The 24,614-nt window shown below is 35.3% G+C and overlaps 1 protein-coding gene across 1 annotated transcript in view; it reads right to left on the reverse strand.

Moving 5' to 3' along the window:
- TRPC4 (transient receptor potential cation channel subfamily C member 4) overlaps positions 1-24,614 on the reverse strand; it is a gene marked incomplete at its 3' end in the record, with an annotated part of 151,892 nt that overhangs the window by 111,560 nt on the left and 15,718 nt on the right. The window contains exon 2 of the mRNA XM_082602333.1: positions 58-462. Coding sequence (XP_082458459.1) covers positions 58-435 — 378 coding nt within the window. The 5' untranslated portion in view covers positions 436-462. The remainder of the gene's footprint in view (positions 1-57; positions 463-24,614) is intronic.

The raw sequence follows: 24,614 nt of genomic DNA on the forward strand, positions 1-24,614 counted from the left end.
CATCCATAGAAACCTTCTGCAAGTAAAATAAACTAAAGGCAGTATTTTTGCACATACCTGTTTTTCTCCACTGGGCTTCTTGTGGTTCAGTAACAGCTCTACAGCTCCGACAACTTCTTTCCTGATGGCGTGTAATAGAGCATCTCCAACATAGACGTTACAGCTTAAGAGTAGTTCTATGAGCTCCAAGTTCTCATTTTCGATTGCAATGAGGAGAGCAGTCCTTCCAAGTGGATCGACGCAATTAATATTGATTTTAAAATAAATTTCAGCTTCCTCTAGGGATTTCTTGACACTTGCATAATCTCCCTTTTCCACAGCGTTCAAGTAGGCTTTCTCGGATGGTGAGAGCTCTGATTCTGCTCGGACTATCCTGAGAGGGATGCGGTCTCTGTAGGGGGCATTAACATTTCTTTTGTAATAGAACTGAGCCATGTTTCATGCCATGCTATTTCTTGGTCTCTGAAAGTGCAAACAAAAACCAACACACACAAGGATTAGTATTAGCACACTTTTGAATGATTATGCATCGCATTTAACAACTCACAATGGGGCCAATAACAACGATGGGACCGTAATTATTAAGTGAGAAGTTACGTTCCCTTTAAACAATGGAAATAGGCAATAATTATTCAGTTATCTAGAAACACAGGTTTCAAAGTTCTTATTTAAGAAGAAAGAGAGGCCAGTATTTGGCAAGTTACTTATAAAAGTTACTTAAAAGTGACGTCTGTCAGAGGTTGCACCTGTAAGTTTTTAAATTATTTACAAAATTTATCATAAATATATATTGTTTTTAACGGAGAACCTTTAAAGTCAAAGGCTGTATCTCTGGGGTCCCCAAACTGGACCAGGGATTTTCAAGAATGTCAGTCACTGTCAGTTTTGCTCATCATGGAGATGCTGTTGAGATAACGGAATATCAGTATCTGGGCAAAATGTTTTTCACTTTCATTTCTAGTTTTAATGTTTGTAAGAACTGACATTACAGTTACTGTGAGTTACTGATATTAATGTCAATAAAATATCATACTGAGCCCGATGAGCATAATTTTATTTTTTTTCCTCTTGTAAGTAAATTCATTGAGGAAGAAAGAATGTGTACCAGTGGTATTAATTATCAAGATGAGTCTAGGCAATTTAATTTCCAATGGAAGCATTTAGAAAAGGATTAAATATATGGTTTATTATGAAAATGCTATTTTCTTAATTCTCTTACCTCCATATCATGAAACAATAAACCACAAGGCAGGAATACATTTATTGTAAAATGTAATATTATTTTGAAGTTACAGTAAATATACAGTTGAAGATGATGAAATTATTTCAAATAAATAAGAGATTATCGTCTTAAAATAGATGAATAAAAAAGTCCGATGTCGCTAGAAGTTATACTGATTTGGTAATCATCTTAGAGGTACAAAGTTACTGGAAAATGTATTCTGTTTTGAATATAATTTCTTTACTGCTGTTAGGTCCTGATTTCATACTTATGGTCTGAACTATTTTATTATTCTATGTCATTTATATTCAACCCACATGTTTATTTACATACATTCACTACATCAAATTAAAATGAATGGGGCATTCTAAGTACCTGAACATGCATATGCATCTTAATTGATCTTTTTAGACCTAATCATTTTATAAGTAACTTAACCAGATTTGAATAATGCTTTAACTATAGCTTGAACATGCATTGCATTAACAAATGTGGTTATATTTAATGTAATATTTTCAATTGGGGAAAGTATGCATTGTTTGCATGCTACCTCAATTTAACAGTAATTTCAGTTATCAAATAGTTAAGTTTAATTTTTTGATGTCCAGATTATGCATCATGATTTCTCAAATATCTAGTTTCAGGATCTAATACACAAAACTGCAATTCCATAATTTCTTCCTTTCTGGCATATTTTATTCAGCACTTTATTAAGGCCTCTTCATAGACTAAGCAAAAAGTGGTAATCCTATAATCCAGAATATTTTTCTCAAATATTTCACATTTTGTTAGTCTTGGTGTTTTAAACATATAATGACCAACTATACAGCATGATATAAATTTATTTTTACAATTGCAGACAAAGTGTGTTATGAGTTCTTTAAATAACAATATTACCTTTTTAGAGGAACATAAAAATTAATACTGGTGTTCAAATATATTAATTTTAGACATGCAAATTTCTTACTTGAAGCTTGATTATAATTTCAGTATTTAGACAATGCATTAACTGACTAGAATAATGGGAACAAAATGATATTATCAGACAACAAAGACAATTTAATAGTCCTCCAGTATAACCAAAACTTCAATAATCAATATCATTATTATGTTACATATCTCTTTTTCATTTTCTGATCCCAAATGCCCCATATATGCATCAGTGGTAACATTAAAATGTTTGCCTTAGGAAGGCAACTGTCCCCCACTTCCCCAGCACTACTTTTCTATCCATGTCAGCATCCATGAAAGTGTGTGGGATCAAAGTTGTGGTTTTCACATGGCAATTTTATCCAGACTATAGTCGAAATCTTCATAATGATAATAACCACCATTTATATTCTATTTCAGCAGTATACATTCTCTATTACCTCACTTTATCCTTACCCATGGCTCTTGGAAAAATACATTGATTTTCATTTTCTAGAGTTGAATCCAAGGTTTTCCACCAACAATATTTTTGCTTAAGACTAGTGTTTCATTGTAGCCTACCCAAAATACAGGTTACAATGAAAGTATGAACATACATATGCATACACAGAATCAGAAATTCATGTAAATTATGGCTCAGTCAGGATTAGGAATCAGCTTAGAGGATGGAAAAACTGTATTTCATTTTATTTCATTTACTTTGTTTTATTGATGATGGTATCATATAAAATATTAGACAGTACACAGCATCTGACTTCTCATTTTCAGAGTACAAGATGTTGGTGACAATGAAGGGATAGGAGGACAACATAGCAGATACTGGAGAATTTGTGCGAGAGGAGGGGACAGATAATGAAAAGTGAGACTTACTAAAATCTATTTCAGTTAATCCAGATAGCTACCATAAATGTAAACTACATAAGTTTCAAAAAGAGTAATATGACACTGAGAGAAAGATATATTCTACTCAACGTTGTGTTTAAGATGTGAATTGGGCATGAGACTTTCCATTAGATAACCTGTCTCTCCATCTATAAAGTGAGGAGAAACAACAACGATGAAGGAATGGGTGAGGAGAATCAAAGAGTTAGTGCTGAGAAAGACCTGTTGTCTGCTGTCCTCTTTTAACATCTTGAATTTGATTAAAAAAAAAAAAAACGACACAAGAATTCATGCTTGGAAGGCTACGTGGATTTGAAATATACTTAAAATGTAAATACATAAAGTAAATAAAGTTTAAATATTTACAGTGGAATAGTAAAACAGAGAAAGCGAGAGAGAGGGGAAGAGAAAGAAGGAAGGTGGAGCAACTCTGATTGATGACTAAAAACTTAAGAAAGTCAGGAAGAGTATATAATTTTTCAGTACATCCACTTGTCCTTCTGGATTACCTGATGGAGTGATACTAACAGAAGGACAAAAATCAAGTTTAACAATTGAAAACTGTGATACACGAATGTAATTGCAAGGAGAAGCTGCTGATAAGGCCAACGGCTCCTGAGCTGACACTCTTATTAGCAACAATGGTATTGCTACTGGATAGAAAGTCTGTAAAAAAACAGGATTCTCACTGAAGCAAATATCTTGACCTCAAATGTGGAAATAAAACCCTGTTTCTGACCCTGCACTTTCAGAATAAACTTTCTGGAGGAAAAATATATTTTTCCCCATAAATTACAGAGTTGAACAGATCCTTTGATTTCAATGCCCCCTTTATGACACATAAGGCAGAAGTAAAATGGCTGCTTCATCAAGTTATGTTTCAAAGACTTGGAAGAGCTATGGGATGTGATGAAGAAAAACTCAAATACTGCGACATGAATTCATAATTAACCCAACATTTATTTTCCCTAAATATGTTTGGGACTTAAGAAACAAAACTGTGGGAGAGCTTCACCTTGACATCAATCCCAAGAGAAATTTTTAAAAAATTGTCCGTAGATATGAAAACCACAATCATCTAAACAACATGAAGATATACAGGAAAACAAAAGTTCCAGATTTTATAGGCATATGTCTGAAGGCATATTCCCTAAAGGATAAATTTAGCTGTGTGGTGCAAAGAACAGTGAACTTGAATTCCGAAGAACACAAAGGAAAGAAAATAGAAATCTCCACTCTTGAGTATACATTACTAAAAGTAAAATAAAGTTTCCCCAAACAACATTGTTTTTTCTTTTTGCTTTTTATTCCCTAACTACCAAAAGATACATTTCATACACGTGTGATCTTATGACACAGTGAGAAATAAAGACTCTCATTTTTTGTTAGAATACTATGGCACATATCTAAGTTGTATTTGTATTTTTTTCTGAAATCTGATATAAAATAACAGTTTCTCAGATAACTTATTCACACTCAATCCAATTCAGATTTTTTTCTTGCTATTGGTATAGTATATTATCTCAATAACCTTTGATATAATGCATACTCCACCTAAAAGCATAATGCTCTCACTTTTGCTATCATTCCTAACTCCAGGCCTTTTTCCTCATCATCTTTCACGTGGCTACACCAATATCCATCTAATAATCTCACCGATGTTATCCTTGCATCCTCGCTGTTTAGTCTCCACAATGCCACATGCCTAATATTTCTAAAATGTAAAGCTGATTCAATCACTCTCTCACTTTTAATCCTTAAATGACTGAGAACCATTCACAGGGAAAACACTAACCTATTATGGAATATGGGACCTCCATGACCTGGCTTCTAAATGCCTTCTTTGACATATCTACCAAGACAGTCCCTGGAAAACCTTATTTTACACTGACAAGAATCCCAAACCACTTGGCCACTACAGTTTTAAGCATTTTCTCACACTGTTCTTTACAAGAGGAAAACTGTTCCTCCCCTGAGTCTCTGGCAACTCTTACCAAGTTTTAAAACCTTCTGTGAAGTACCATATCCTCTGAGGACTTTTCTTCTCTTCCTCTTAAGGCAGAGTTAATGGCCTTTTTTTATGCATCTTCATAAACGCTGTGGAACTCTTAGCTTTAGAACATTTTTTTTACTGTATAAAAGATTGTGACTTATACAATATTGCATCCCCAATGCTAAGCAGGTAGTTAGTGCCCTAAATTTGTTGATGAATCAATGAATTAATGACTATACTTTCAGAGTTATTCCTCTGTCATTTTGGGTAAAGGAATAAAATTAATAGGGTAAAACTGCTTCAATCACGTGCCGAAAAATGGTTTAGCGTTTGTAGGCCCGTTGAAGGCAACAATGCATAACTGGACATCCAGTCAACAGTCACGAAGATACTGAATACCCTGGGGGAAAATGCTTTCATTTTTTACCTATTTTTCTTCTCTAACTATCTTACCCCCAAGCTTTTTTCGCCCATACAAATAATTATAACTGTAATGTGTAAATCAACACATCTACAGCTCTCAGCTCTGGAATACACTTCCTGTCACTACTGCCTAAATCATCAGAAAGGCATAAGATTTTGGTCAGTTGGCTGATACTTCCAGGGAAATGTAAGCACAGAGGAAAAAAGTACAAGACAGCCAAGGCTAAAAATTGAATATCTTATAATGGGAGAAACAGAGTTAATATACCTGTTAACAGGAGTCTAAAGTACGTGTATAAATATCTACAAAATTATAAAGGGAACATGAGAAAATCTGAGGAATAAGAGATCATCAAGAATAAGTAATTGGAGATACTGGTAGAATGACCATGGAATGAATCAGTAGTTCAGATCGTGAAATTCTCCCAGTTAGGAAAAAGTAAAAGTGAAGAGAAAAAGAGGATGGATGTATAAGAGCCAAAATCTATAAAATAGTAATTGAATGAAGAAAAACTAAAATAATGGAGCACAGGACATATTTTTAGTATTAATGACCAAGAATTTTCATAATTATGAAAGATATAAGACCTCCCATGGAAAGAATCCATAGTACCACATAAGATATATAAGAATAACTCCTGGGCTTCCCTGGTGGCACAGTGGTTGAGAGTCCACCTGCCAATGCAGGGGACACAGGTTCGTGCCCCGGTCCGGGAAGATCCCACATGCCGCGGAGCAGCTAGGCCCGTGAGCCATGGCCGCTGAGCCTGCGTGTCCAGAGCCTGTGCTTCGCAACAGGAGAGGCCACAGCAGTGAGAGGCCCGCGTACCGCGAAAAAAAAAAAAAAAAAAAAGAATAACTCCTTCATAGATTAAAAAAATTTATAAAGGAGGAGAAAAAAATATCCCCTATGAGAATATCCCCTACCACATACATCATAAGGAATAGCTGTGACAACATTAGTTTTTGTTCTAGAAAAACTTTGCCCAGGGAAGATAAGACTGTAAACCAATAAATAACTCAGTATTTCACTATTCCCATCAAGAAATTCCTGCATGTAAGTTTATCTGAGATAACATCCTGCTCACCTGGGCAAACAGCTTCCTTCTCAAACACTTTACTTATCAAGACTCTCTCCAGAACCCTCACTTGGCCAAATCTACAAATCCTAAATTAGTATGTCACAAACATTGCCCAATCTCAATCATTCTCCTACCTTGAAATATCCACCTTAAACTCCTTGTACCCAGGGCAGAAAACCCTACAAATATTCTCCCCAACTGGCCCCTTTGGTGGCACTACACAGCTATATCAATATGACGTTCTCCCTACTGCTGGGAGTTATAAAGAACTTATCCTTGCTTTACTGGAAAACTGTACGATAATATTTTGGGAGTCTGATACATAAAAAGAATAAAGAATCAGATTAACATCAGACCTCTTAACAGCAAATTTGGAGGTTAGAATGTAATGAGGTTTGGACTGAAAAGGACAAACCCCCCCCAAACAGAATTTTGAAGCTAGAATTTCATATTTATTAAAAATTTTTAAATGCAGGGAGGAATAAAATTAGTCTCATGCATACAGCCTCAGAAGATTGCTCACATGAAGACCATATTTGATCATAGGATGATACTACAATATATGGAAAGTATAGATATAAAGAGAAAGATCTCTATGGTTTAAATAGTTGAGTTTTTGTCTGTTTTGCTCACTGATCTATGTACGAGGCTTAGAAAAGGGTCTAGTATGTAAAAACTGCACAATAAATATTTACTGAATGAATAAAGTATCTACTGAACATCTGTATGTCAAATGTGTATATTAAACATTGGCAATACCCTGAAGCTGGGATCCTTGCACTCATGGAGATTAGGATCCATTGGACGGGACCCACAAAAAATTAAAAAAACAAAGGAACCAAAAGCAAAATTACCGTTTTTAAGGGCTACAATGGAAACAAGTGATGAGAGGGGGTGGAGAAAAATGGCAGGAGGAGGAGGAGATGGAGATCTACCTTAGGTAGTGGGCTCAGGGGTTACCTCTCTATGACATGAAAGATGACAAAAAGCCAGCTAAGTGAAATTAAAAAGTGCAGAGAAGACCATTATGTTAAAACGATCTGAAAGTGAGAAGACAGTGAGGTGGGAGGGGCAGGATGCATTTTAGGATGTAAAACAGGGACAGCGTGTCTGGAGTATTGTGAGCAAGGGAGAGAGTGGAAGAAATGGCTTCTGTAGCCAGGAAATGCAGTGCGAGGATCTGGGAATGTATTCAAAACATAATAAGCAACTCTCGAAGGGCTTTGAGCTGGGGATGTACATAATCCAGTTTCTGGTTTTCTTTGTTTGTTTTTTGTTTTGGGTTTTTTTTTGGCCCCCCCCCCCCCCGCACTGCACAGCATGTGGGATCTTAGTTCCCAGACCAGGGCTGGAACACAGGCCCCCTGCAGTGAAACTATGCAGTCTTAACCACTGGACCACCAGGAAAGTCCTTCCAATTTCTGTTTTTAATGGTCATTTAGGCTGCTGATTGATTTGGAAATGTGTAAGAGTGAAAACTAAGACCATCTGCCAATAAACCAAGTGAGTGCCATCAAGGGTTTATATCATGAAGGAGGAAACATTAACCCTTAGGATTAAGAATGCAAAACCCAGACTCTGATGGTGGTATGTTTGTGGAGATTTAAATGTCTGCTCATATTTTATTGAGTTTATTAATATTTTGTTAGTGCTCTGATTGAATATATTTCAAGTACTCTCATTCTAATCCTTTCCCATATCCCTATTTTTTCATAGCTTCATAGAATGTGAAGATTTTAAGGAATACATATATCATTTTGTAACAAGAATGTGTGTACACATATTGCTATTACTACATCAGAAACACTTTTACTTCTTTCATTGTGTCAAAGATGTCACTACTTGTGGAAAGTAAAAGCATAAGTTGTCATAAAGGAAGCAATATTAAGAAGAAATGTGGGGGAAAAGCAATACATGTTGCAAATAAGCAGTTTACAAGATGAGACAAAAGAAAGACAAAATAACCTAGTTTCAAAAATGAAATATTCAACAGCAAAATTTATTCAAAAGTCACCCAGAACAACCAGATCCTACAGTCCATAGCTGATCTTTAGTTTCTGACATTGTGTGTGGGCACGTGTGTGTATGTATGAATAGTAACTATGGTAATGGTGAGTCTTTTGAGCAAAACAAAAAGGAACAAATCTTGTAGTGATAGCAAAAGTAATATAAAAATGGTTAAATTTGTATGCACATATAGAATATTTGATAAATATATGACCCCCCCCAAAAAATACCCATTAGATTATTGCAGAGGTAAGGATACCATGTTAGATGTTATTGCTGTTGGTCATGGTGGTGGTGGTGGTGGTGGTGGTGTGTGTGTGTGTGTGTGTGTGTGTGTGTGTGTGTGTGTGAGAGAGAGAGAGAGAGAGAGAGAGAGAGAGATGGAGAAGTAATGGAACACATATTTCATAGTAGCATATCAACCAAGAAGCATGAAAAATCAGAGTAGGAAATGGAATAACAATAAACAATGTTGAGACAGTTGGTTAGAAGTTTTGGAAATAATTATTTAGTAACACCATAAGAGTGATTCAAAGTATATTTAAAAGTTAAATATTGAAGCAAAGTGACGGGAAGATGTCAGACCAGGAGGAAGAATCATGCTACGTATATACAGAATGCAAAAAATCTTAGTATGAAAACAATGTACAAAATTAAGAGGCAAAACAACTAGGAAAATTATTCAAAATAAATATGACTGAGAAGAGGTTATTAAATAGAAAAGAAAAATCACTAAGATTCAAAGAATAAAAAGAACAGCCTCCTGGGAGAAAAGGAAATATAACTGGAAAATATCATTTGAAAATGCATTCTACTTTACTGACCTCTAAAACTGCGAAGTCTACCAGTACGATAAAAGACATTGCATGTCAAATTGATCATATTACATACAAAAGAATAACCGGTACCAGAAAAGATGCAGTGAAAATACTTCTCTTGTTAATTGTTGGTGATAGTTTAAAGTGAAAAGGAATTAGAAATATGTGTATCACCCTTTTGAAAGGTTCAAGCCCTTTACCCCAGGAATCTCTCTCCTAGGAATCAACCCTGGAGGTGTATTTCATAAAGCAGGCAATGATGTATACACAAAAGGAAAAATAACTCTTAACATATTGTCAGAAAAAACAGGAGAGACTTAAAAACCAATAATTGTAAGCTAGTCAATTAAGAGCTAAGTATCTATTTAATTAAAAAGTGCACCACTATTAAAATAATATGTATTAAAAATTAATATTATGCAGAATAATCATATTATATGTGCTAATCGTGGATAAAATTTTGAACACAGTAAAATTAATGTCTACAACAATGATAAAACCTGTAAGAAGGAGGTAACTACGCTTATAATTAAGAAAGGTTACCTATGGGTAATTGGTGATTTCTGTTCTTGCCTAAATTTTCTAAGTTTTGATAAGGAGAACACAGTATATGTTACTAAAAACAAAAACAAAACAAAACAAAAAACCTCTTAATCACAAAGTAAAAGTTTACTTTATAAAAGAAACAGTCAGCTGTCCTTGATAATTAGCAGAACTCTCATGTTTAAAAGGTATTTGACTTGTTTTTCATGACTGCAAATACTAGAATAAAGAGTAATAGGTAGAGATTATAATGAAAAAGCTTTCTTCTCAAGTAAAGAGTGATCTATTAATGGTGATATTTGTTGTCAAAGATTAAATGTGTTTCTCAGAGCTTAGTAAACTCCCTGTTGCTGACAGTATTCAAGCATGCAAGAGACCACTCAAAAGGGAAAATATACTGGAGAGAGAATTCAAGAACTAGACAGATGACTTAAAGTGGATAATCTTTAATGACTGTAGTGATTAGACTCTGATCCTATTTGTCTCTGCTTTTGTCATTGTCTCTGCCAATAAGCCATGTGACTTTAGACACATTACTAACTTTGTCATTCTTTCTATTCCTCTATTAAACTTATAATGAATCATCTTCATGTTTTCGTAAAGCTCTATAATTTTTGACTTAATTGTTATAAATACAAGGTTATTTGTATTTTGCTTTGTTACATGACTTTTTGCTCTTGCTTATAGACTGGGTATCTCCTCATTATATACAAATGAGTTTTCCAAAGAAACTGTTTTCAAACTTATTAGTTGTTTAGATAAACACAACTGTATGAAGTCATTTCAAATCTACTTATTTTATAACTACAAAGAGAAATTCGCTTTTTGAAGATAACACAGTTTTTAGAATTTTCCATTGTAGTCTTCATTCTAAATATTTATTATGAAGTTAATTTGGTTATTTTTATTTCTAAAAAGTACTATTTTATTATTAAAACTAAAATATATTGTTTTTGGATAGTGAAGATATACAGGTTTATCGTCATGCTAGGATTAGACAGAATGTTTTTATTAGGGGTATAATTTTTAAAATTCACACATGTATCTTTATTTGTTATACCTGTAAATACGACAGTCTACATTAGTTTTTTCTTCTAAATGGTAGTTATTATATTACATTCATTTCTCATATAGCCTTTATCTGAGGCATTTGGAGGAAATATAAAAGTAGAAAACAGTATTGATTGTATAATTTGCTTTATTTAGCATTACCAAGAGAGCTCTTAGCATTTGGGGGGACAAAACTAGACTCCCCTGCAACCACTGATATATAGTTCCTAAAATTTTTTTATGTTTAGAGGTTTAATCCATGAATGTTTCCCAATCCACTGTTCTCTGTATTCCTAAAACAAACTGTCCTGATACAAAAAGGAAAAGATAGGTTGTTTTGTTTTGTTTCCCCATTTTCTGTTACTGAAGATAGCGTGGTAAGCCTATTATTAAGGTCCCAAGTTGTAAATCCTGAAGCTGATTTATTTATATTAGTCCACTGCAATTTCAGGCAAGGGGTCTCTTTTGGTGAAGTAGTGTCCCCTCCTCTATCTGAAGGCGCATTCTTTTTTTTTTTTTAAGATTTTTTTTTTTTGATGTGGACCATTTTTAAAGTCTTTGTTGAATTTGTTACAATATTGCTTCTGTTTTATGTTTTGGTTTTTTGGCCACGAGGCATGTGGGATCTTAGCTCCCAACCAGGGATCGAACCCCCACACACACACCCCGCCCCCCCACACTGGAAGGCAAAGTCTTAACCACGGGACCACCAGGGAAGTCCCTGAAGGCACAACCTTTAAAGGAAAGTATACAGAGTGAGTGAGGGTGGCAGAGGGTGACCTGATCTACCAACTTGATCCTGAAGACAAACTAGTTGACTGGGGTACATCAGTTTCACATCTGCTTGGTGTCCACTGGAAATCCTTACTCCTTCATATGTGGGTTCCATTATTCAAAAAAAGATTTATTGAGGCTAATTCTATATCACACCAGGACTATTTTGAGGGCTGAAGATAAAAAGTCAAATAAAACACAATCCCATTGGGTGAATTTTTTTTTTTTTTTTTTTTTTTTTTTGTGGTATGCGGGCCTCTCACTGTTGTGGCCTCTCCCGTTGTGGAGCACAGGCTCCGGACGCACAGGCTCAGCGGCCATGGCTCACAGGCCCAGCTGCTCCGTGGCATGTGGGATCTTCCCGGACCAGGGCACGAACCCGTGTCCCCTGCATTGGCAGGCGGACTCGTAACCACTGCGCCACCAGGGAAGCCCCCATTGGGTGAATTTTATGACACATAATTATATCTCAATGTAGCTGTTAAAACAACAGCAAGAAATCCCTGACCTCAGGGAAGACACTCTCTAGTAGAGGAGTTTTGTTGATAATCAATAATAAACACCATGAGGCAAGTTCTCCAGTGCAGATTTATAAACTGTTTCTTGGGGATTCCAAAGAGAAAGCAGTTAGTTGTACCTGTGGGGAAAGAAATGCTTGTTAATGGAGCTCTATATAAGTAAGTATTTAACTATGAGTAGGTGTCTCCCCAGTGACTATTGGAAGCAAGGAATTCCAAGAGGAGGAAGCAATTTTTTACAGGAATGGGGATGAGAAAGAGCTCCCCCATTCTATGCTAGTTTCTCTTCCTAGAATAATTGTTATTGTTCATAAGTATCCAGACTTTTACACAATGGCTCTCCTATTATGCCTTTTAGAATTTTGTCTACCCCAGTTTTGTTCTAAATTACTTAGTGACCTTTATTATTCCCTACGAAATACTGAACTTTTTAGTAATTGTATAAATTTGGGGATTTGAAAGAACTATACAAAGTCACAGGAAAGATACATTTCTGTGTCTCAGAAAAAAATTTAAACTTCTGCAAGGACATGCAGCCACTTAGTGTTGTATCCAGAAGATGCTGCAAAATGGCGAGCAAGCAAAATGCTGATGGTTTCAGTAAGTAGTCAGAGTCAGACATGGTAAACACCTTCAGGATAAATTTTATTCCACATTCCCAACCAATTTTTGGTCTAGGCAGGTGGGAGTGAGAGTTCTATTAGATTAGGGCTGTTGCTTAACAAGGCTGGTCCCGCCATGTCCCTAGGAATTTTGTTCTTGCCTTACTGCTTAGATCTCCAAAGACCGAGTCTACTTTAAAACTCAGTCCCTTGTAACAACGAAAACACTGTTACAACCAAAGCAACAACACTTACAGAACACTTAATCCGTGCCAGGCACTGTCCTAATTTTACATGTATGAACTCAATCCTCAGGAAACCTGCCTGGATTAAGCACAATTGATCAGTGACCCTTGAGATGGATAGTGAGATACCTAACTTGACAAGGTCACAAGGGCTTGAGAAATGTGTTCCCTACTCTATGTCCCATTTTCTTCATCCCATATTACACATTTTGCGTTTCTCTCTGTTAATGAAATGGCCATTCAGTTTCCCAGTGACTGGGTTTTTATCATGTTCCCTAATTTTCCAGTGATGCCTTACCTATGTAGTTGGTCTAATTCTGAACCTCAGATCCTTCATCACTGGCTCTCAGAAAGTCCTTTTGAGTCATTACCAGCGCTGTTGGACCTCCCCTAAACATTGGTCCCTCAGATCTTAGGCTTCTTTGCAAACTGAGTCTTGGCAGCCATATTAATCTATACTCAAGATAACGGAGGCCTATTTGTCACTCCTCTTTTGGCTTTTCTCCTGTTTGGAGAATACTTACAGGCTCATAGATGCCTGCTAAAAAGGACCCTGGCAAGTCATAGTCACCTCATCTCCCCCTTCCCATTCTCCAGTCATAGCATCTCAAATTATCTGGTTCAATTCACCATGAATGCAGCTAGAAAAAGAGAACATAATTTAGTCCTTTGCTCATGTGAGATGTAGCAATTAGTAAATAATTAAGTGTGGGTTTCATTCCCAATATTAAACTCAGAATGTTAAAGCTCAGTAGAGCTGTGCTGCAAGGCGACTCTCACTTTCTTTGCTGTTTCTGGATAGTAATTCAGACTGAATAACAACCTAAAAGCACTATACAATTAACAGAGAAGTAGTAGGCATAAATATCATAAAAGGCAATCTCTTCCTTTTATCTTGAACTTTTAAATCTTTCACTCAATATTTTCATGTCCTTTCAATTTACCGAATTTATTTCTATGCTGAACTCAAACATCAATTATGCAAATCAAAAACAAATTAGTTTTTTTAAAACTCAACTGCTTAGAATACTCTTCATAAAAGTTCATTATGCACAAGGAATTCAGCATTTCTTAAATACCTCCAACAAGTATAGTAATTACCATAGCAACTTAAAAGATTACATTTATTTGGCAAAGCAGGTTTTTTTACAGGTTATTTGGTTATTGTCCAAATGTATGATAGATTTTTCAAAATTCTTCCAGAGAATTTTGTTATTCTGTACTGTCATTTGCCCTATGACATTGTGATCATTTTTTAATGATATAAAGCTATATTATGATCTTTAAGTACTCATCCCAGAAGTTTATCTTCTTAGTATATTGGCATTGAAAGATTTAAGACCACACTTAAAACAGCTTTTATCAGCAGGCATGTTAGCATTTTCTTCCAAATTCAATTAGCTCTATGTCTTTGGAAATTTAACATATGATAGGATTACTTATATAAGTGGTATAGTTTATTTTCCGTCAAGTCTTCATTTAAACTTTAACTAAATGAAGCTAATTTTCTTTAAGTCAGTGTTCTCCTGTTATTCTAAGACTTGGCCTAAACTAATTTAAAGCATTGATTTCAGAAATGAGAAAGAGCTATGGCTTATTTCATAGAATTCTCCATTCTGACTCTGGCTCTATTAAAACAGCTCTTAGATCTCTGCTAATTTTTTCTGTTTCCAGGGGACCCAGCTGCCTTAAGGAAATTGAGGAATTAAACTACCAAGATCTACTCTAATTCTAATAGATATGATTCCACACCACCTCAGGTAAAACAGTTCATTAGTTTTGTAAACATTGCTGGTTTATTAAAATTACCATGAAATTGAAGCTGGGAGTTAATATTTTAGTTGTCAGTTCACCATTCAAAATTACAATCCCCAAATGCCATGATATTAAAAACCTCACAGGCGCTCTGTATGCACTGATGGAACATCTACACCAAAAGCTAAATAAAAATCTATTAATCAAATATTTTGTCTAAAGAGTATCAGAAATTAGAATATGTATAAATATTTATTTTTCTTAAACCAGATGTTTGACGCATTGTAATTCTAGCCTTCTGCCACTGAAACCAACATTGTTAGTGTTTGGAAGTAAAATAATCATTATTATGCAAATTCTATGACAGTTTCTATATACATTTTACTGAAGATATATTATACTAGAAATATATTTTAGTCAATAATTATTTTAGATCTCCTCTTTAAATGTTATATAATGAATGAACATAGTGAAAGACCATCCTAAATGGAGGTAAACTTTAGCATCAATACCTAACCAATGCTATATTTTTGGGGGTGGGCAGTACCCAGTCCACTGAGAGCCTGAATAGAACAAACAGGCAGAGGAAGACTGAATTCACTCTCTGCCTGACTGTTGAGCTGAGACATGGGTCTTCTCCTGATTTTGGACTGGGACTGTGTTCCTGATTCTTAGACCTTTGGACTCAGACTGGAATTTATGCCACCAGATCCCTTGGGTCTTGAGCTTACAGATGACAGATGGTGGTACTTCTCAGCCTCCATAATTGTGTGAGCCAATTCCTTATGATAAATATCATTTGTATCTACCTATCTATCTATCCATCTATCTTCTATCTATCTATCTATCAATCGATCGATCAATCTATCTATCATCTATGTATCTATCTTATCTATCTATCATTTATCTATCTATCTATCTATCCATCCATCCATCTCTATATCTCCTATTGGTTCTGTTTCTCTGGGGAACCCTCATACATTGCACCTTCTGCTGCCTCTTCTTTTGTCAAATTTTAGAACTCCTCTTGAGTGTCTGCATTTTGCATTTTTAAAGAACATAAGATTTTCACTCAGCAAGAGCTGGTTCGTACACCAATGCAGATGCCTTTAGCCAGTTAGTCTACACATAATTACTTAACTCAGAGTTATGTTTTCTCATGTGTAAAATCAAGATAATACTGACTCTCTCAGAATCCTGTGTTAAAGGGTCAAGATAAAATATATTAAGCTTGAATGGTGCTTGAATTCTGAGAAACAGAATTCAAATAGGCATAGATATACATTAAATGCCTATTCAGTTTCAGCCTTGACCCTTTTTTTCCTGTAATTTTGGAAGTTCAGGACTTGAATTAACCCTAAATGTACTGCAAGCACATTGTAATACAGTAACTAAATTTCACAACCCAAGACGTTTTGGTCTGAGGGACATCAGGTGATTTTACATTTCTCATAAGGATAAAACACTAGAGCTTTGGTTCTCCTGCTTCTAGGCTGACAATAGAAGGTGTGTTAGTTTGGGAGCCTAAACATTGGTGTTTTTGCAGTCTCCTGACACTTAGCCTCAGGGTAGTTATTTCCTCTCCTTGGAACTCAGGCTGTCTGGTAGATAATGATGCCCATGCAGGGTTGTTGTTATGCAAATGTCATTCAATGTACAAAAGTGGCTGATACATAGGTATTCATTTGATGGTGATCATCTTTAGTTTCACTGAATTTCTAACTGGAGAAATTTACATATAAACTCATGAAAATAATTTGTCAATATTTGTAAAATTGAGCTTAAGTTTCTTTAAACCTAAGACACATGTAAATTAGCACATATATTCCATGATAAATATAAGTAATAACCACTATATAGTTTTGTTTTTTAGTGCAATAAATATTTAAATTAATTTTAAAATTAATTTCTAGAGTACAAGAGATATTGATTATAGTCAATAATTAGTCAATAAACTAAGTTCAAAGTTTATGAGAGGACCAGTTTTCAATAATCTACTGCCATCCAATACATTTAATATTTATCTGTCAGCTTCAGTTTTATAAGACTTGGGAAGTATAACTGTGTCTCATAAAATTAATGGAAATATGAATGAATAGCTTAATATATTAGAAGTATTCTCCAAGATGCAGCATACACAGGTGGGTAGACAGATAGGCTTAAGAGCTATCAAGATAAAATGCATGCATTTGTAAAGAAATACATTTTTAGTAATCATTTCGTATATGAATAAAACAGAATGAGCAGGACACTAAATAAGAACAAGCACTATAATATGAACCAATGTAAATCATAAAATGATGCTACAACATAAAATTATGATACAACATTGACAGTTTGGACTTTGTGGTGTAAATTCATATGAATTTCATAAGTCTATATTTTAAGTAAAGAGTCCCACAAGAAGAGTACTTCCTTTCCATTTAATGACTTGATTTTTCTAAGCTAAAAATCAATCACATTTTTAAAGGAAATAAAAATTACACAGGATCCTGGCCCCAGAGAGCTGAGATGCATATCAAAGGAATGATTTCAGTGAGCCCATCTTCCCGTACACAAAAAAGCACTAAATTCATTAACTTGAGATGTCTCGTTTTCGTTAATTAACAGTAATCTTTCAAAGTTCCGAATACCTGGTCTTTGTTGCAACAACTCCTATATTACCCTGGCTCCTCCCTGAAGCCGGCCCTCAGAGCTAACTGAGAGGCTACGTTCCAGGCTTAAGTCCTCATTTTGTCCGCCATATAAAACGGAATTCTCACCTTTTAGGTTGTGCATTTTTTTCACTCAATAAACCTATTTGTTGAACCTTAGTATACACATAATATAGTTTCCGAATTACTAGACCACATCCCTGTGAGAAACAGATTTACCAACTAGGACACAGTGTCTATGTACAGTTCTTTTTTTTGGGCCTCTCACTGTTGTGGCCTCTCCCGTTGCGGAGCACAGGCTCCAGACGCGCAGGCTCAGCGGCCACGGCTCACAGGCCCAGCCGCTCCGCGGCATGTGGGATCTTCCCGGACAGGGGCACGAACCCGTGTCCCCTGCATCGGCAGGCAGACTCTCAACCACTGCACCACCAGGGAAGCCCTGAGCCCTCTCTTTGACATAGTTCCTATCATTGCATCTTTAGGTGAGTACACAGTGACTGGGGATACACATTTACTTCTCCACCACATCTGGATGAATCCTAGATAAATCCTACTCTCTGATTTTTTTTCTTATATGTCCTATCTATTTATTGCTGCTGGAATAAAAACAAAGCAAACCCAAAAATACATGGGAATGTCGGTCACCATGAAATCCATTTTCTAATGACTGTTACCTTCTCAAAGTTGTTAACACTTTTGTTTCAGTCGGCTGACTTCTACTCTCTTTGGTGACTCTTGGAAGCTTTCAATTCTCCCTCATGCCTCCTATAAATGATTGCTTTTTCCTTCTCAGGAAGCAGCTGTGCCTTCTATTTCACTGTAAAATATGGTCTATGACTGTCCCATGTCCTCCATCCATAGCCATCCCTCTCCCTAGTATTAGAGGCTTGGGATTTTCCTCTCTGTTAAATGCAAAATGGTTCACCTGTGTTCTTGTCCAAAATTTTGTTACAGTATTTACGCCTGCATCTTTGTGACGGTGTGCAAACACGATGGATTTCTTATTCTTGCAAACTCTCTTCCTCCTCTTTCCTCTACCTCTTACTAGATTATCAATAAAATCCAAGATACTGGCAGGGGTTACATAGCAAGGTTGATGGTATGCAGCCAGTGACTGCAGCAGAATTCACTGGACAGTTTGACATGACAGTGACAAGGAAGGCAAAAACAAGTGGAAGATAACTTCAATGCTTGTAGCCTACTTGCAAACTGGTTTTTTGAATCAACACACGAGACAGCTGGCATTCAGATGTGCAGCGTATTTCTATGCATAATTCCCAGGACATTAATTTGGACACAGGAGTGATATTATTAGGGTAAATATAAATATCCTCCGATGTTTAATTATATCTTTCTCAAACACTGCTACTTTTTACTTAATAATGAATTATTTGCACCAAACTTGGTATTGATCACATAGGAATGCTACGAACAACGTTGAGATGAGAATCATTGATCCAGACCAGTGGTTCTCAGTGTGTGATCAGCATCATAGATGTCATCTGGGAACTTGTCAGAGATGCAAATTTCGTGCTGTACCCCAAACACACTGAACCAGAAAGTCCGGAGCATAAGGTGGCAATCTGATGTACCCTAATGGTTGACAACCACTGATCTAGATGCTAGAACGATATTGTTAAAGAAAACACTGAATTGCAAAGTCACGGTGGCAGGGTTAAAGTTGGGCCTAGAATATCTTTTTCCTAACTAAGTGATCTTGGGTGGCACGGTCTAGATAAATACTGCCTTGCATGCCGTCATTAATCAAATATATGCCAGTTGAATGACATAACTCAGATGATTCATTATTTCTTTTTTTCTTGTAACTAACATTTTTGAATTTTCATCTACTTGAAAAGAGAAAGTAGCTAACATTTGGTTGTATTCAATTGACATTTTCTTTGCCCCAACACAAATCAATATATAGACAATAGACAATATATACTTTTCTATGTGTAGACATTTTAAGTATATCTTTATTCTTATGGAGAGAGAAGCACTGGGGAAGTTAACAATATACACACCAATATTCATATTCTAGACTTGCACATACTTGCTACAAGGCCCTGAGACTTAAAGCCTGAATGCCCTCATCCATGATTATAATTATAAAAACACTCTCTACAGAAGAAGAAACAGAGGCTTAAATTCAATAAATAACATATCCAAAGTGACACAGATAGTGACAGAGCTGAAATGGAAACCTGGGTAAGTGTGATACCATGCTCGTAGCCACTGTCTGTTATGACCCTAATAGAACTTATCTCATAAATTAAATAAGGTAAGATTTTGATATCTTTAACCACTAATAGTATTAGTATCATTGTTATTACTCCTAGGCCCACATGAAGAAGTCCCAAGGATTTCCACTAACTGGTTGCCTTGATACACTATAGCTCTGCATACCCCCTACTGGAGCTATTACATACTTTCTTTTCCTCTGCTTTCCCCATTCAGAGAAGTCCTTGCCCCACTACAAAATGATGGAAAGGAATATAGCAGAAGCCATTATTGCCTGGCCTCTAAAACTATAATCACATCTCTCTCTCCATCTCTCTCTTTTAAGCTTAAATAATATCATTAGAGTCAATGGCATTATTTGTTTTATAATGCAGGCATATCCAGGGCATCTCTAACTCTTAGAGCACAATTTCAATGAAAAGGTTACTATCACTCGACTTAGAAACAACCTGTGAGCTTCACTGCAATTTTCATAATTAACTTTCAGCAATAAATTACTAGCTGTGAACCTGCCACTTAGTGAAAAATTATTATGCTCCTGGCACTGTGATATATTCATTTTATATATCTTACCAACTGCACTGTTAGCTAGGTATTTTTATCCTCAGTTTGTAGATGAGAAGCCTGAGGATTAAAAATATTAAGTAATTTCTACAAGGTTATCCAGCTAGTGAATGTGAGGGCCAGGACTTAAACTGGGGTCTACATAACATCAAATCTGAGGCTTTTAGTCACTTCCTCCCAAGCAACTGGGGTGGTGTAGCAAAATTCAAACGGCACACACTGTGAAAGTGTCTCATCACTCTAATATTTTTCTCAAATGCTTTTAACCATAACGTTCCATCAACTAGAAGATTCCATCTGCCTTGGGTAATTTACTGTAAAAACAATCAGATTTGAGGCTGAAATATGATCTTTTTGTTAGTCAGCTCATCAACAATCGATTTTCAGACACAAATTTTACCTAAAGCAGAAGTTTTGCAAACAGAAAGTAATATGCATTTCCTTGTGTTTTGATGTTTTTGTTTTACTCTACAACTTTGTTGACAGGTTATGTCAGTGAAAGTACCAGGAAGGTAAATCAAATCAAAGAGAGGTTGATTCCAGAAGGATCCACATCAATTACTTAATTCTGCCTTTTCATTGTTACTGTTGTCGGGTATCTGGCACTACAGGAAAAAATATTTCCAGCCATTTCAGGCAATGGGCCTTAGAAAGAGGCAATGCTGCAAACGAAGAGGGTTATTAAACATGAGAAATCTCTAATGCAAACATTATTCAAAGAAGACAAATGTTTATTTTAAAATATTTGTGTGTTTCCTCAGAAAAATGGAACTACCATATGATCCAGCATTCCCACTTGTGGGTATATATTCCAAGGAAATGAAAAGAGGATATCAGAGAGATGTCCACAGGCCCATGTTCGTTGCAGCATTATTCACAATAGCAAAGATATGGAAACAACCCAAGTATCCATCAATGCATGAATGGATAAAGAAGATATATATACACACACACACACACACACACACACACACTAGAATACTATTCAGCCATGAGAAAGAAGGAAACCCTGTCATTTGTGACAACATGGATGTGCCTTGAGGGGATTAGGCTAAGTGAAATAAGCCAGACAGAGAAAGACAAATACTGTATGGTGTCACTTATATGTGGAATCTTAAAAAAAGTCCAAGTCATAGAAATAGAAAGAAGAAAAGTGGTTGATAAGGGCTGGGATGTGTGGGTAGGGAAAATAGTGAGAGGCTGCTTAAAGGGTACAAACTTTCAGCTATGAGATGAATAAGATCTGAAGATCTAAGGTATAACATGGTGGCGATAGTTGATAAAACTGTATTGCATAAATGAAATTTGCTAAGAGAGTAGAACTTAAATGTTCTCACTAAAAAGAAAAAAAGAAGGTAAATATGTGAGGTGGTGCATTGTTAACTAGATGCGGGAATCCTTCCACAACGTATACATGTATCAAATCACCACAACGTATATTTTAAATATCTTACAGTTTTATTTGTCAGTTATGCCTCAACAAAGTTGAAAAATATTTATAGACAGTTGCAAATATTAATTTGATTGGTATCTGAAAGTTAATAATTGCAAGGATTAACTTCGTAAGAAAAATATTTTAATGTGATTCTTTAGACACTTCTCTATTGGTGTCCTGCTAAGAATGATAAGGACCTCCTTCACATATACCATCCCTTCCCGTCCTTCCATATTTTCCCCCAATGTTGATAATTATTTTAGTATTAGGTTGAATCATATGAAGTAGTCATTTTGTATAAAAAAATCATCACATATAGGCAGTTTCATATGGTTCAAACTATTTTATATTTTAGAAATAATATCTATAAATTTATATTTAATAAATAATATTCATACATTTAAATACTGTTTGTAAATAATAATATTCATAAATTTATATTTAATGTTCTGTTTTCATTTTAACTTTCACCTCCTGACTTCAGTGAGCTATAAATTTAATTATACATTTTCAACTTTGTAACATTTCCAGTGGGTTCTGTCACCAAAGTTGGCCCTCCATCTTTTGTCAAAGTTTGATTCTATGGTTGAAAACCATTAAGATTCATTTGCATTATAATAACTATATGAATATCATTCATTACAGAATTGAGTATTGGCCTGGGAATCTATTTTTTTTGTTTGTTTGTTTTTTGCTACTCAAGTAATTAATTCATCTTGAATCTGGAATTCAAGACAGACTCACCTAATTCTAATCACCATAAAAGCAAAAATTTTTTATCAGTGGCTCGAGATGATGCATCATAAATACTTCTGGAATGATGCAAAATAAAATGAAAAATAGTTCAAATTGAGCTTAATTGTATATAGGACAGATGATTTACAGATGATCATAATAAGCACATGTGCATTTAATCAAAAATATACAAGAAAATTTTTATATTATGCTACACCTGTATGTCAACAGAAATAAGAATGGCCTAGGAGTGAGCAGACAGATGGGGACAGTTTGACTGAGATACTCATTTACACGACCCTGTAACTAGAAGCAAGAAAAGAAGACAATAAGTTGGTTTTCTTTGCTGTGAGGATTTAAGTAAACCACTTGTTTTCTCTATGCTTTATTTTTTTCCTTTTTAAAAAGAAAGGTGCTATAAAAGAAAAAAAATGATACACTGGATTTCATCAAACTTAAAACTTTCTCTCTGCAAATGATTTGTTTAAGAGATGAAATGACAAGCCACAGACGTGAAGAAAATACTTGCAAACCACATCAGATAAATGACTAGTACACAGATATTTAAAGTACTCTCAAATCTCAACCTTGAAAAACAAAACAAGAACAAAAACACATTAGATAATGCACAAAAGAGACATCTCATGGAAGATTATATACAGATGCAAACAAGCACATATAATTATGTCTGATATTAGCCATTGGAGAAATGCAAATTAATGCCACAGTGAAATATCACTACTAGAAGAATGGCTGAATTTTAGGATAAAAAAATAGTAATGGCACTGAAGTACAGATGTCACCTTATCCTACGTTCCCACATCCTTTTGCAGTTAAGGATGTGGAGAAACTGGATTATTCATACATTGCTGCTAAATGTGCACAATGGTACAGTCACTCAGAAAGATAGTTTAGCAGTTTCTTAAAAAAATAAACATTCAACTAGCATATGACTCAAAAATTACACCTGGGCATGTATCTCAGATAAATGAAGACTTATGTTCACACAAAAAACTGTACACAGATGTTTATAGCAGTGTTGTTGGTTATGGTAACAATCTGAAAATAATCCAGACGTTAAGTAGAGTGTGGTTTATCCACACTATGAGCTACTACTCATCAATAAAAAGGAAAAAACTATTGATACACACAATACAATGCATCTCAAGAGCATTAATACTGAGTGAAAGAAGCCAATCTCCAAAGGTCATACAAAGGTGTATGATTGCAGTTATCTTACATTCTCAAAATGACAAAAACACAGTGATGCAAAACAAATGAATGGTTTCTAGTGGTTAGAGATGGTGTCTATCAAAAAAACACACAGACACACACAAGTTAAAATATAAATCAAGAGGCAGACCTTGGAACAGTCCTGTTTAAAATAGACTTGAAAAGGAAAAAATGATAAAGATTTGGTGAGTCTTCCTAAAATTGAGATTGATAAATATGGATTAGAACTAAAAAGGAAGGAATAAGGATACTGTTTTCCCAGACATTGTACAATTGGATTTAAATCCAGTCCCTAAAAATTTAATACTTTAGCAAGTGTTATAAAACCTGAAAAGGCTTGGAAACATGATGTCATACATGCTAAGACTGATAAACAGAATACTAGAGACTGTTCAGTAATTCATGTGGGTACACTGAGAAAATGCTTCAGATTTCAAACTTGCATTATACTATAGCATAATTGCTAAGAAACTGTGTTGTGGAATTTGTCAGGTTTGGGTTTAATTCAGGACCATACTACATAATAATTGTGTGACCTGGGAAAGTTGTTTAATCAACCTAAGCCTTTATTTTCCTCATCTGTAAAATGGGGATGATGATAGTTGTCCTGAGGCTAATAATATAAGGCAGGCAAACCAATCAGCCTAGGGCCTGCCATAGCCTACTCACTCACTAAATGTGAACTCATATTACTTTGCTATTATTTTCAGAAAAAAAGTTGGAAAACTTCATTCTAGCCACTATCAGAGCACCTTAAACTTCCCGTACTCCCAGAATCATTAAAAGCCATCTAGTTATTTAGCATGATAATTGTGTATTTGGGGAACTGCAGTGTGACTTTAAGCTCCAATGCGATACCACAAAGCAAGAGACTAGAAGATTTCAAGAAAAATTGTATTAAGCATGTC

Source organism: Mesoplodon mirus (genome assembly GCF_964341445.2).
Source record: "Mesoplodon mirus genome assembly, chromosome: 17".
In the NCBI taxonomy this organism is placed as follows: Eukaryota; Metazoa; Chordata; class Mammalia; order Artiodactyla; family Ziphiidae; genus Mesoplodon; species Mesoplodon mirus.